The sequence below is a fragment of the Scyliorhinus torazame genome, chromosome 9 (assembly GCF_047496885.1).
Source record: "Scyliorhinus torazame isolate Kashiwa2021f chromosome 9, sScyTor2.1, whole genome shotgun sequence".
In the NCBI taxonomy this organism is placed as follows: Eukaryota; Metazoa; Chordata; class Chondrichthyes; order Carcharhiniformes; family Scyliorhinidae; genus Scyliorhinus; species Scyliorhinus torazame.
In genome coordinates, this window is record NC_092715.1 from 213,417,546 (window position 1) to 213,431,457 (window position 13,912).

General features: G+C 46.6%; 1 protein-coding gene across 3 annotated transcripts in view; it reads right to left on the reverse strand.

Moving 5' to 3' along the window:
• Nucleotides 1-13,912, reverse strand: part of ttc39b (tetratricopeptide repeat domain 39B) — a 204,560-nt gene that overhangs the window by 17,826 nt on the left and 172,822 nt on the right. For all 3 annotated transcript variants that reach the window (XM_072517056.1, XM_072517058.1, XM_072517057.1), the window contains 5 exons: nt 11,944-12,046; nt 11,755-11,820; nt 11,144-11,252; nt 6,059-6,126; nt 2,818-2,877 (listed from right to left, as the gene is read on the reverse strand). In XM_072517056.1, coding sequence (XP_072373157.1) covers nt 2,818-2,877; nt 6,059-6,126; nt 11,144-11,252; nt 11,755-11,820; nt 11,944-12,046 — 406 coding nt within the window. The remainder of the gene's footprint in view (nt 1-2,817; nt 2,878-6,058; nt 6,127-11,143; nt 11,253-11,754; nt 11,821-11,943; nt 12,047-13,912) is intronic.

Genomic DNA, 13,912 nt, shown 5'->3' on the forward strand with positions numbered 1-13,912 from the left:
ACAGAGTTGCGGAAGGTGACAGAGACTAACAAGGTTCTGCGAACCAAAATGGAAGACCTGGAAAACAGATCCAGAAAGCAGAATCTGAGGATCGTGGGTCTGCCCGAAGGGGTGGAAGGCCTGAGGCCGTATTTTGCCACGATGTTGGCGGAGCTATTAGGGGAGGAGGACGATCCCTCTCGAAATGAACTGGATCGGGCTCATCGGTTGAGGAGGCCTATACCAAAAGCGAGTGAGCCGCCAAGAGTAGTGACTCTGTTTCCGTAGGTACAGCGTGAAGAAGGTCATGTGCTGGGCAAAGCAGAAGCGGGTGGTGCAGTGGGCTGGAGCTGGTATACGCATATACCAGGACTTTACGGTGGAGCTGGCGAGAGGCGGGCTGCCTTCAGCTGGGTGAAGAAGGCACTGTACATCAGCAAGGTGCAGTGCGGCATAGTATATCCAGCTAAGTTGAGGATGATCTACAAATAAATCCAAGGACTTTTATTTTGGGACGGCGGAAGCGGCGGAGGAGTTTGCGAAGGCAGAAGGACTGTGGCAGAATTGAGAAATGGGACTGGGAGCGGGTCGTGTACTCATGTAGTCTCATGTAACTTTATTTTTTTACTGCGTGTTTGTGTATGTTTAGTACAGGGCTAACTCGCTGGCTTAGCACAGGGCTAACTAGCTGGCTTTGAAAGCAGACCAAGGCAGGCCAGCAGCACGGTTAATTTCCCGTGCCAGCCTCCCCGAACAGGCGCCGGAATGTGGCGACTCGGGGCTTTTCACGGTAACTTCATTTGAAGCTTACTTGTGACAATAAGCAATTTTCATTTCATTTCACTTCATGTATTAAATGAGTCGACACTGTATATTTGGACAAGGGAAGAATTGGGACTTTTATTTTCAATGACGGTTCTTTGGGGCTTGGGTGTGTATGCTGGGGTTGTGTGCTAAAGGGGATTTCTTGGTTTTCCTGGGACCGGGCAAGGGGGAAGGAGACCCGGTCCCAGGAAAATCAAGAAATCCCCTTTAGCACACAACCCCAGCATACACACCCTACACGCTGGCCGGTTTAAGTCAGCCAGTGAACGGGAGTGAGGTGGGGGGAGGGGCTGCAGCCATCGGAGCCTGGTAGATAAGGTTTCGGTGAGTCTAGCCAGGGTTAAAAGTTGGGGGAAGGAACCGAGGTTGGGGGAGGAGTTTACAAGAGGAAGTGGAGGGGAGGATTCTGGGAGGTGTCTGCAATTCATGGGTGCCATCACGACACTCTTTCGGGGATTGGATGGCATTGAATATTGGGGGGGTTGGGGGGAGAGTGGACGATATGTGTCAATGGTGACCATAGGCGATTCCGGATTCCTTTTTTCCTCCTTGGGAGGTTTAGTTTTATTTCATGCTTATATTGTCACGCGGGACATTGTTTGGGGGCTGGTGGGAGGATGGGATCGTTGTTGTTGATAAGGGGATTGACATTGTATTCGTTACCGTTTACGGTTTGTTGGTGGGGGGGTAAATTCTGAAGAAAATGTGAAAATGGAGAATAAAAATATTTTCCCCCCCAAAAAAGGACAGCATTCCTTCAGCGCTGCATAACCAGCCTGTCCCATATTAATCTACCAATTGATGTTCATATATGTCCATTGGTCAATGAAAAGAATACTTGAACTCTTGTAAATGTCTTTATTTTCAATGCTTAACCTCATCTTTCAATGAGGACTGCCGCCTTTGTTTTTCTTGAGGCTTGGTACAAAACATATTTCAGTATCAGTCTTAGGTCGCATCACTCCTCCTTCCCTAGTCTTCCCCAGTTCGCACTACAGCAAGATGAAAAAGATGTCAGGATGTCCCTAACAGGGTGCACCTACACCACATGGACTGCACTGATTCAAGAGGGCAGCTCACCACTAGTTTGTCAAGGGCAATTAGTGTTGGCCCAGCCAGCAAAGCTCTCATCCCATGAATTAATATGAAACATTTCTGATAATAAAATGCCTTTTGCTTCCTCTGAATTTTTTTTTGTAAAAGTAACAACATGGTGACATACATTTTTTGTTAAACATTCTCATTGATCCGCCTTATTTTTGGTGCATCTTACCTGAATGTGGATCAGAGAAGACTGGGTGTGGTGACTATTCCCCAATCCCTGCTCGATTTATTCTCAACTCCTCAACACCTCTCTCCCCACCCCCCCGCCCCCAATACAGCACCCACCTGAACGCCGCTGCTGGGGACACCCTGGCCCGAAATGTAAATGGTCTACACCTGTGAGCTACCTGGGGAATATCAGTCTCATGTAAATGAAGACAAAGAGCCAATATCAGATGTGATTTTGGCCTTCCCGTTCTGGTGCAGCCTGCTGTAGGATCCCATTTTTAGACCACTGCATTGATAAACACAGCCCTTGATGCATGACTCAACCCCAAATCCTTCTCGTAAAGTAAACCCCCAAAACATGACAAGCACCACTCAGGTTCTCAGGTCACCTCAAAGGCATTTCACAATGACGGAGTTATTTTTGATGACAGTCACTGTCACTTTTTAAACTTACAGCAGCTAATTGCGCAGAGCACTAGAATTATTGGCTCCACAGTCTAGAGTTTAGCAAATTTGAGCAAGTTAGCAAACCTTTCTAGATCAACTGCACAGTGAAAATTTATGCACTGCATGTGTAGACTATGAGACCCAGAATTAATGCAACATTCATGATTGGCAATGAATCTCACAAAGACAGTTAACAGTCTATTATATTGTGTAATGAATTGAACATACACCTATTAAGAGCTTAAAAAGAGCATGCAATTTGTCACATTTAAAATTAAATTTAAAAAGACTCACCGTTTCAAAGTTTCCCCTGAGTATTTTTATTCTTGCCGAATAAAATAATATAATGGAGCCCTAAAAGCAAAGGACAGGGCGCTTGTTATCTCAAATAAAACTAAAGGTTTCATCAATTCACTGGAATGTTCGCAAATACATAATTCACAGCATTGTTGAAAAATAAATTTCCAACATAATAGGTTTTTCTACAAGGCACTGCTCGGAGGGCAGCATCATTGAAAAATTTGTGATTATCCATACTCAATGCTGCAAGTTTGACACCTTAAAAGGAAGAAAAGAAATGAAGTGAAAGAAAGAAAGAAAAGGATTGCATTTACACACCATTCCTTAGAATCTCAGGACATTTCACAAAGTGCTTCACCGTCCATGAAGTGCTGCTGAAGTGCAGTCACTGTTGTACAGGAAACACGATAGTAAGTTTGCTTCCTTCTATCAGGTTCTAACCAATGGTCGCTGCCAGCTGTCTAGCAGCTTAAGATTTGAATCTTCTTCACCACCAAGCTGCCTGGGGACATCAGACTCATGAAAAGGGACCAGTATCAAGTGGGAGACCAGCAGTGAATAATATCCATTTGTTCTAGGTACTGGGCAAGGGATAATTATTGACCAGGACACAGGGAGAACTCCCCTATTCTCTCTCAAAATAGTACAATAGAGTCTTTTATGCCAACATAGCAGGGCAGGTGGAGCCTTGGTTGAATGTCTCATCCCAAATTGGCAACCCTGACAATGCAGCACTCCCTCATTTGTGCAGTGGAGAGTTAGTTTAGATTATGCTCCAAGTCCTTGGACTGGAGCTTGAGCCCAAGTCCTGACTCAAGAGATGAGTGTTACGACTACGTACATACGCACAAAATAAACCTTTGGTGGACTAATGCTTCTTATAGTACAGCAAAGGAAGAAATTCCAATAAATGCAAAAAGCATATCCGAAAGGAATCTTACAAGAATTCCTTTTGCAGGCCAGAATAATATTTCTGGCATAATTTCAAGACCCCATTTTTTAAAATACATTGACAGCAGCTCTCTCTCCCAACATTTTAACTTTCCTACAAAGTTTTGAGCATGATTAACCTTCAAGGCTATTTCACCATTGAAAGTGGATTAGATCTAGACCATCCCAAACCAGATGTTCCTCCGGCCCCTATCCCTTGTTAACGCCTAATTAATATTGCAAATTGGGCTCCCAATGGAGCCTCCAACACAGAGAAAGAGCCCACCTCTGCCAAGCAAGAAAATACAAACAGGTGAGCAGCATCGACAGAGGAAGAGGAGAAGCAACAGCTAAAACAAAAAGCAGTGTAGTGATATGCCGATGGCCAATATCATAGATGGATGGTGTGCGACCTCCAACCAGCAGGTGGTGGTGCAGACATATCACGCAGTATCAAAACCATGGTCAGATGACCAACTACTCCCATATAAGTGGAGACACATCCGGCCATCATCAGATAGTTGCAGGTGGTAATAAGACATACAAGTGAATGGTCAGTGCTAGGTGTAGTTCCAGAGGAGCAATAAGGACAGTCCATGATATCGTGCTCTGTAACAGATTGCTATCTTTTCACACAAGATTCAATAAGATCCTGGTTTGGACAAGTCAAGGTGTTTGGTGGATTCCTTTGCAAGGTCCAGAAGACCAAACGCAACAAGCAGCATTCTGAAGACTTCCAGTGACAGTTTGATAAAGGGCTCAGGACAAACCCTGATTATGTAGTGGTAAGGGCAGGTGAGAGCTGGTCACTACCAGGTCTCTCTACCTCCCTCAGGACCTTTAATAGTTTTCCGATTGCTGTTGCATTTGGTACTGCCACCCCTCTATTCTGGTCTTAACTGGGGCTGACATTGCGCCGACGGTTGCAGGAAAGTCATCTGCTCTCAACATCATCCCAATGCAGTTAAAGGGGTTTCTGCCCAAAGTGCAGAGGAGGTGAAGGTGGAGAAGGAATGAGGGAGCCAGATGATTCTAGAGGTGGACATCTAAAGTTGTCCACCTATCCATTTTCCCTCCTGCTCTGCAGCTTTACAAGAGGATAATCTAGCTTACTGTCATTCTAATAATAAAAATGCAATCAAAAAAAAAAGAGTATACATGCTTTCTTTGGGATCAGGTCTGATTATTGAATGACTAATTCAAGCCCTGGACTAATAAAGCTGAGAATGAGGATTAAAATCACACTTCAACAGTTAGAACATGAATTTAGTTCCCATTTTTAAGAATCTCAAAATTAAAAAAAACTGCAGTCTGTAAAACTGAAATTGAGACTGTCCTTAACCAATCTGGCCTTCGTATGACGCCAGTCTGAATGAAGCCACAATGGTTGATTCTTAACTGTCCTCTGAAGTGGCTTTGCAAGTCATACAGTTTTATTAAAGCTTTATCAGTGGTTCAAACGGAAGGCCCCCTACCATCTTCTCAGGGCAACTAGGGCAGGGCAAAAAAATACTGGCACCCACAAAAACGTATAACATAATCCTTTAAAACTTACATTCTATGTGTTGTAATGTGTTTTAAGGAGCTGCAGCATGACATCACTGGAAAGGAAGTGCGACATGCAATCCAGTTTTAACTTCACTTTTGCTTTTGAACAGGGCACAGCTCACATGCAGCTCTGCTGTTCATTTATTCAGTATAAATGTTCCCATGTGTCTCAAAGATGAACCCACTTCGTGTTTGCGCAACCCCATTTCAATGTTGTTGCCTGTATATCATTATAATAGAATCATAGAATTTATAGTGCAGAAGGAGGCCATTTGGCCCATCGAGTCTGCACCGGCTCTTGGAAAGAGCACCCTACCCAAGGTCACCCCCCCACCCTATCCCCACAACTCAGTAACCCCACCCAACACTAAAGGCAATTTTAGACACGAAGGGCAATTTAGCATGGCCAATCCACCAAACCTGCACATCTTTGGACTGTGGGAAGAAACCGGAGCACCCGGAGGAAACCCATGCACACACGGGGAGGATGTGCAGACTCCGCACAGACAGTGGCCCAAGCCGGAATCGAACCTGGGACCCTGGAGCTGTGAAGCAATTGTGCTAACCACTATGCTACCGTGCTGCCAAAGGAAGACACTACGAGTGCTTGCTACTTATCAGCTCTTGCTGATGATTTGAGAGTTTATTCTGGTAACACACTTTTTGATGCAATTATTCAACTTCGAGGGTGTGGACATTGCAACTGACGATTCAGGACAAGACAGTAAATTGGGAATTATTTTTCTTCAATACTTACACTGGGATATTTTTCGAGGTAAGGTTGAAGGAGTGTTTCAGCTTCTTGGAGGTTGCCTTCACCCGCACCTGTTAAAAAGTTCCACATTTGAGAAAGGAAAAGTTTTTTTCTTCAACGAAATAAATACAATTGAGCAGATTGGACACCAAAGAAAAATATTGGGCGGGATTGTCCGTTCCCGGTTAGGATCAATGGAGGGTACGTTGAAGCATTCAAGCATAGAGGGAAGGATAAACAAACAAACCTCCAGCCTGCTGTCAATCAAAGGTTAAGGAAAGGCATTGCATTCTGAAATTGAATAAATACTTAGCATTTCAAAAGATTTCAGTGGATTTCCAGGCTTTTCAACTGTTGTGGGCTGTCTAGGTAGGCTCAGACACTTCAGAAATTGGCAGTTTTAACAGCATTGGGCTGAGGGAGCAGATGTGAGGAAAGGGAAGGTCTTCCCGGCTTGTATCTTCAATGAACTATCTGCTCATCAGCTGTCAGGCAGAGCAGTTCAGAGTGAAAAAGCTACTTCAAAGTTTAAACAGATCAGACCAGGATGCTGATTCTGACCAAAAGGTTCCCAAGTGTGATCTTCAGCTCAGGGCTGGAAGGGGCAGCTCAGAGAGAGGACCCTCATCTTGGGGGGAGGGTCCCTGGGTCAACCCCTTACCTACAGCCCGAGCCCACCCAACCCCTCAGGACCCTTGGGGATCCTCCCTCTGCAGCCTGGCAATGGCAGAGGGGCACATGAGCAAAGGTCTAACATCACTTGATCCCCCTCAGGGTCCAAGCTAGGGTGTCACTGCTAGGGTGCCAGGGACTAAAGGAAAGAGCCTGAAGACGGTCTTTACGGGGGTTTGAGGGGTTTCTGGTCACCCTCATGTGTGTATGGTGTTGGGGGGGGTGGGAAAGGGGAGAACACCCGTAATTTCAATGGTGGGGGCAGGAGGATGCCCCTCCTTGATGAGGGATTTGGGGTGCTCCCCTTTGTCGTGTTAAGCACACGGAGATAACACGGGCTGCAACTGGATGCAGCTATAACTGAAATATACTCCAGACCTTGAAGTTCGTTCAATTTGATTTATTGAACCTGTCACACAGTTAGCACAGTTCTCGGTGAGTTCGACTCTCTGCTAACCCAAGTGTGATTACTCTGTCTGACTGAACCAGACTAGCTCTTAGCCATGTGCTGTAGGTGTTATGTGATATATGCACCGGACTCACTCTTAGATATTCCCAGTGGAAAGAGGCTGAGTGTGAGTGCCTTGTGCCTTTTATAGTGGGAAACCACCCCCAAGTGTTCTACCTGCTGATTGGTTATGTCCTGTTCTCTGTGTTCATTAGCTGCCTGTCTGTATCTCAATATGTGCATGTCTGCATATCATGACATCTCCCCTTTTGAAATGTTTTCTATAGCATATGTGAAAGTATTTACATGTGTAGGCCGAAAAACTAACTTATTTACATGAGATGGCAGATGGGAACATATGTACATGTGAAAACAGGTGTCTAATGTGCAAAAACAGAACATAGCAAACAAGACAAATGTTCATAAGTCCAGTCTCTGGAGTTTGCTTCTGATCCTGGTCGACCGTCGGAGAGGTGGAGGTGGGGACGACGGCGCCTTGATGGGCAGGATTGCAGCCGGACTGGTGGCCCCGTGGTTCGAGGTGTCAGGAGGTGGCACAATAACAGATGGAAACAACGAAGAATGTGGTTGCAGGAGGGCAACTGCGCGCAGCGCCCGGCTGTTTCGCCGCACAACAGAGCCATCAGCCATACGCACAATGTACAATCGAGGAGCAGCAGGTCGGACAACAACTGCTGGAGCTGACCAACCTCCATCAGGTAGCTTGATCCGAACAGCATCCGCCGGGGATAGCACAGGCAAATCGGTGAAATGTGCATCATAGCCCTGCTTTTGCCGGTCCCTGAGATTCTGCACCTTCTGCAGCACTGGGAGGTGATCCAGATCAGGTAAGTGTATGGCTGGAAGAGTCGTCCGCAGGTCCCTGTTCATCAGGAGTTGAGCCGGTGGCATGCCGGTAGACAGAGGGATTGCACTGTACACAAGCACGTAAGGTTGACGTCAGAAGCAGAATCCGCGGCCTTGCAGAGGAGCTGCTTCACTATGTGCACCCCTTTCTCAACCTTCCCGTTGGACTGCGGGTAATGTGAGCTGGAATTGACATGATGAAACTGATATAGCTGGGCAAATCTTGACCACTCTTGGCTGCTGAAGCAAGGACCATTTTCACTCATGACAGTGAGTGGAATATCATGCCTGGAGAATGTCTCCTTACAGGCCTTGATGATGGTCTTGGATGTGAGGTCCGAGAGCTTCACGACATCTGGGTAGTTGGAAAAATAATCAATGATTAGCACATAATCACGACCATTGGCGTGAAAGAGGTCGATGCCCACCTTGGACCACGGGGAGGTCACGATTTCGTGCTGCTGAAGCATCTCCTTGCTCTGTGCTGGCTGGAAGCGTTGACAGGTCGGACAGTTGAGGACCATATTTGAGATGTCCTGACTAATCCCAGGCCAGTAGGCAGCTTGCCTGGCTCTGCGCCTGCACTTCTCGACACCCAGATGTCCCTCGCGGATTTGACGGAGCACCAAGCTATGGAGACTGAGTGGAATGACAATGCGATCCAGCTTGAGGAGGATACCATCAATCACCGTCAGGTTGTCCTTCACATTGAAGAATTGAGGGCACTGCCCTTTTTGCCAGCCATTGGCGAGGTGGTGCATGAGACGCTGCAGAAGAGGGTCTTTGGCCGTCTCATCGCGAATGCGGATCAGCTTTTCATCCGACGCCGGGAGGTGGCTGGCCCCTGCACCTGTTGGTCGAATGCCGGCGGGTCGGCAGGCAAGGTAATGGAGTGGGACAAGGCATCCGCAATAATGAGCTCCTTGCCAGGCGTGTACACGAGCTCAAAGTCGTACCTCCGGAGTCTGAGGAGGATGCACTGCAGCCGGGGCGTCATGTCATTCAGGTCCTTGTGGATAATGTGGACCAGAGGCCTGTGGACCGTCTCGACCGGGAACGTCGGCAGGCCGTAGACATAATCATGGAACTTGAGAATTCCAGTGAGAAGGCCCAGGCATTCCTTTTCAATTTGGGCTCGGTGGGTGTCATCGCCCGTGATGCATAGTCAACCGGTGCCCAGAATGAGGTGTCATCGCGCTGGAGCAACACCGTGCCGATGCCGTTCTGGCTCGCATCTGTCGAGATTTTTGTTTCCCTGTCAGGGTCAAAAAATGCCAATACAGGTGCAGTGGTGAGCTTGGCTTTCAGCTCCAACCACTCAGCTTGATGAGCTGCCTGCCACTCAAAGGCAATAGACTGTTTCACCAGGTGTCTGAGGGCCATGGTGTATGAGGCCAGGTTTTGGATAAACTTGCCCAAAAAGTTTACCATACCTAGGAAGCGCAGCACTGCCTTCTTGTCTTCAGGGGTCTTCATGGCTTCGATGGCCTTGACCTTGTCTGCGTCCAGGCGCACACCCTGCCGAGATATCTGGTCAGCTAAGAACTTCAGTATCGACATGCCAAAGGAACACTTTGCCCTGTTCAGCTTGAGGCCATTGGCATGGACATGGCAGAATACCTGCTGGAGACGAGAGATGTGCTCTTCCGGGTTGTGGACCATATAACGTCGTCCACGTACACACGAACCCCTTCAATGTCCTACATCATCTGCTCCATGATTCCATGGAAGAGCTCCGAGGCCGTGACAATGCCGAACGGCATACGATTATCGCAGTACCTGCCAAACGGTGTGTTGAAGGTGCAGAGCCCTCTGCTGGACTCATCCAGCTGGATTTACCAGAACCCGTGTGATGCATCTAACTTTATGAAAAACCGGGTGTGCCATCTCGCTTCAGGATGGGGTGTTCCCGCATTATATTCTGGTTGAGATCCTTGGGATCAATGCAGATGCAAGCTTCCCCGAAGGCGTCTTTACACATACCATCGAGCTGACCCAGTCAGTCGGTTCTGTAACTTTGGAGGTGATGCCCTGGTCCTGAAGATCCTTTAACTGTGCCTTCAGGCGCTCCTTCAGTGGAGCCGAGACCCGGCGTGGAGTGTGGACCACAGGCATGGCATCGGGCCGCAGCAGGATCTTGTACCGATATGGCAGAGTGCCCATCCCGTCAAACACATCCGGATACTGAGCGAGGTTGTAGTCAATGCCGGCTTGAAGATCCATGTTGGGGGAGGTCATTGTGTAGACCCGCTGCACAAGGTTTAGCAGCTTGCATGCATGTTCGCCGAGCAGGGAGGCCCTGCCTGGCTTGACTATTTCAAACCTTAGCCTTGCGTGAATGCTCCTTTTGGAGACGAGCAGATGGCAGGATCCCAGTGCTGTGATGGCATTGCTGTTATAGTCCAGGAGCTGGCATGCTGCTGGAAGGAGCTTGGGTGGCTTCTTGATGCCGTTGAAATCTGCCTGTGAAAGGAGATTGGCACAAGCACCTGTGTCCAGCTTGAACTGGATAGAGCATTGATTTACTTGCATCAACGCATGCCATTCGTCCGCAGAATCCACAGTGAGGATGGGCAGGCTCCGTGATGATGTCGGTGAGGCATGTTCACGTGTGGTGATGATGCCCATATGGTAGGGCATCATCCAGGCAATCGTCCTCTGGATCCGTAATGCTGCCAGGATCAGAATCCTGTAAACCTTGCTGGACACTCCGAACGTGCCTGCGTTGGAATTGATGTAATGTGGCGAATTCAGTGGCTGATTTGCAGAAAGCATGGTTCCACAAACAGTAAGGAGATATTCAACTTATAATATACTTTAGTGGTTGAAGGATAAATATTGCTGCCCAATCCCACACATTTCTGGATTACTAGTCAGAGAAATAACCCTTTAACTGTCACATATGGATATTACCATACCCAGTTCTACGTTTTGATAATCAATTGTTAACAATATTTCTCAGTAACGATTGCGGCCATCCAAATATTCCTCAATCCATGTACAAAACAGAAATCTGCATTGATTAATTTGATAAAACATGAAAAATTGACATTATTCTATTGACAAGTAAAGATTAGAAGGGATAAAAAGATGCATCTTACCGAGAACTACAGTAATGTAAGTTTGATACATCAATAGGGTCAAGGTACACAATACAGCTCTCAAGCTATGGCTGCTGGCACCTTCACGCAGCATGGATAACCCCAGATCCTGAAGCAAACAGTGACACATAAATGCAACACAATCCCGACTCACTTATGCAACTATGAGAGGACATAAGCAATTAAATTATTAGAAGTTATGAGTAACTATTTTGGGGCACATCATCCTGCAAATGCCAAAGTTTTGGGGAGCCTTTATTCACATAAACATTAGGAATTGGAGACGGCCATTCAGCCTATGGGAGTGGGTTATGGATAATTTTTGGGTTTGCTTGTAGCTCAGGTCATGTAGCCATTGACTGAGGAGATTTGTGAACATCCAGGGCAGGGTCCGTTGAAATGTGTGCACTACTGCAGTTTGCCAGTAGATGGCAATGTATGGCCACAGGAACACATCATACTGGCAGGGCTAATCTTCCATTTCCAACACACAGGTACAAGCAGTAAGCTCAAATTGTGTTCACTTCAAGAGACTGTGGGAAGGCAGTGGCGAAACTTAAAATGCAATTGTTGCACGCTATATTTACACGTATACGCTTACTAATACATACCCGATTACCCGAAAATCCAATAAATTCAAGAAGTCGAAGAATTCTCAAAGGTAGAAGAGACAGCATCTGGGTGGGAAAGGGATGAAAGCATTGTAGATCAATAAATTACTCAAATAACAAGTGTAGATCGCCAAAACATTTTCCCAAGTTAAATGATGGACAGCTGTGGTGTAAAGGGGGCGTGCTTACCAGGTTAAAAGCTCCAATCCCTAACTTTACACCTCCTTCAAACTGGCAGTAGGCATCAGTTCTGACTCGGTCTTGTGTCATCTGCACAATCTGTTGACATTCTCTTAATAAACAGATCAAATATTAGCATCAGTAAACAAGTTAAACAATAAACATAAAGACATAATGCCTAACCAAGAACCTAGAGTACAAACCCACCTTACCATCAATTGGCACAATTCAATGTCACCGGACTTCTAAACGCATGACAATGTGTACACTCCTGGCAAAGGCATATTCAGTTACAATTAACTATCCATCTGAAAAAAGGAAATGATAAAGGGTGGAGCTTTCAATATGCTGTTCTTCTTTTCCGAAAGGATTCTAATTTTCAACCTTGTAGGAGATTCTTTTATTTGATTTCAATCATCTCTCTCCCTTTCAGAAGGCATCTGCCATCACAACCTTTGCTTCTCACTGAGACACTATTTTATTGAGGTGTGTATCAGGGACCAGCTCCTAAGTGAAGCTTGGAAATTAGCTGGAGCTGGCTTGGGCGTTTCTGGATAACCCAGGAACTGCAGGATGTCCCTGGCTCAGTCACCCCCCCCCAGCGGTGCCTCCGCTGTCAGGCTTCAAGATGTCCACAAAGCCAATACAGGTATAGTGGCTCAGAACCAGCTATGACAGTGGCAAAATCCCAGCTGTCGTACTGAAGTACAGAACCAGCCATGCCTCCAGCTAAGCTGCTCCAAAACAGTTGGTGGAATGGCCAAATCGTTCAAAATGGCGACAACTCACCTACCAAGTTGCATCAGGCTGAGTCCAGAAGGCTTAACGATGAGACCAGGCAGCAACAGAGAAGGAAAGAAAAAGAAGCAAATCCTGCACTCCACATCCCATAATGTATCCTGCCCAGTGTACCCGCAGATCTGTGGGTTGAGAACTGGCCTGGTCAGTCACATAAGCAGACCCGTGGTAAAAGCTCACCACCCTGAGATGACGTCATCCTCACATCGAAGGACAGCCGGCGATGATGAATAGAGTTACAAAACTGGCATCGACCTGACAATGCAAAAATTTTTATCTAGACATTTCCTGTCCACAAACATCAGGATAAATCCAGTCCCGCCAATTACTGCCATACCAGGTGATTCTCAGTCATCAAAGAATCAGAAATTGGCGGCGACAGTGCTATTAAGCAGCACTTACTCATCATTAACCTGCTGTATTTGGGTTCTGTCAGCACCATTCAACTCCAGGCCTCATTACATCCTTGGTCCAAACGTGGACTGAAGAGCTGAATGCCAGAGGTGGGGTGAGAGTGACCATCCTTGACATCAAGGCTGCATTTGACAGAATGTGGCATCAAGGAGCCCAATAAAATTGTACTTCTTGGGAATTGGGGGAAAATCTCCACTGGTTTGAGTCATACAAAACAGAAAGTAAGATACATGTGGCTATTGGAGGTGAATCATCTCAGCCCCAGGACATTACTGCAGGTGTTGGTCTGGGAAGTATCCTAGGTCTAATCATCTTCAGCTGCTTCATCAATGGCTTTCCCTCTATCATAGGGTCAGTATTGGGGCAGCATGCTGATGTTCACAGTATTCAGTCCCATTCACAACTCCCCAGGGAATGAAGCAGTCCTTGCCCACACACCTGAACAATATCAGGCTTTCATTAATAAGTGGCAAGTAATAATTGTGCCCCAGAAGTGCCAAGCAATGACCATTTAAAAATACCCCCCCTGAAATGCAATGACATTGTCATCAGCGATTCCTTCATCAATCTCCTGGGTGTCAACACTGGCCAAAACTAGACGAACCACAAATATACTGTGGCTACAAATGCAGGTCAGAGGCTGGGAACTCAACGTCAATCACCTGCTAACTCCCAAAACCTGTCCACCGTCTATAACCAACAAGTCAGAGTATAATGAAATACTCTCCACTTGCCTGGATGAGCAAAGCTGTAAAAAGGACAAAGC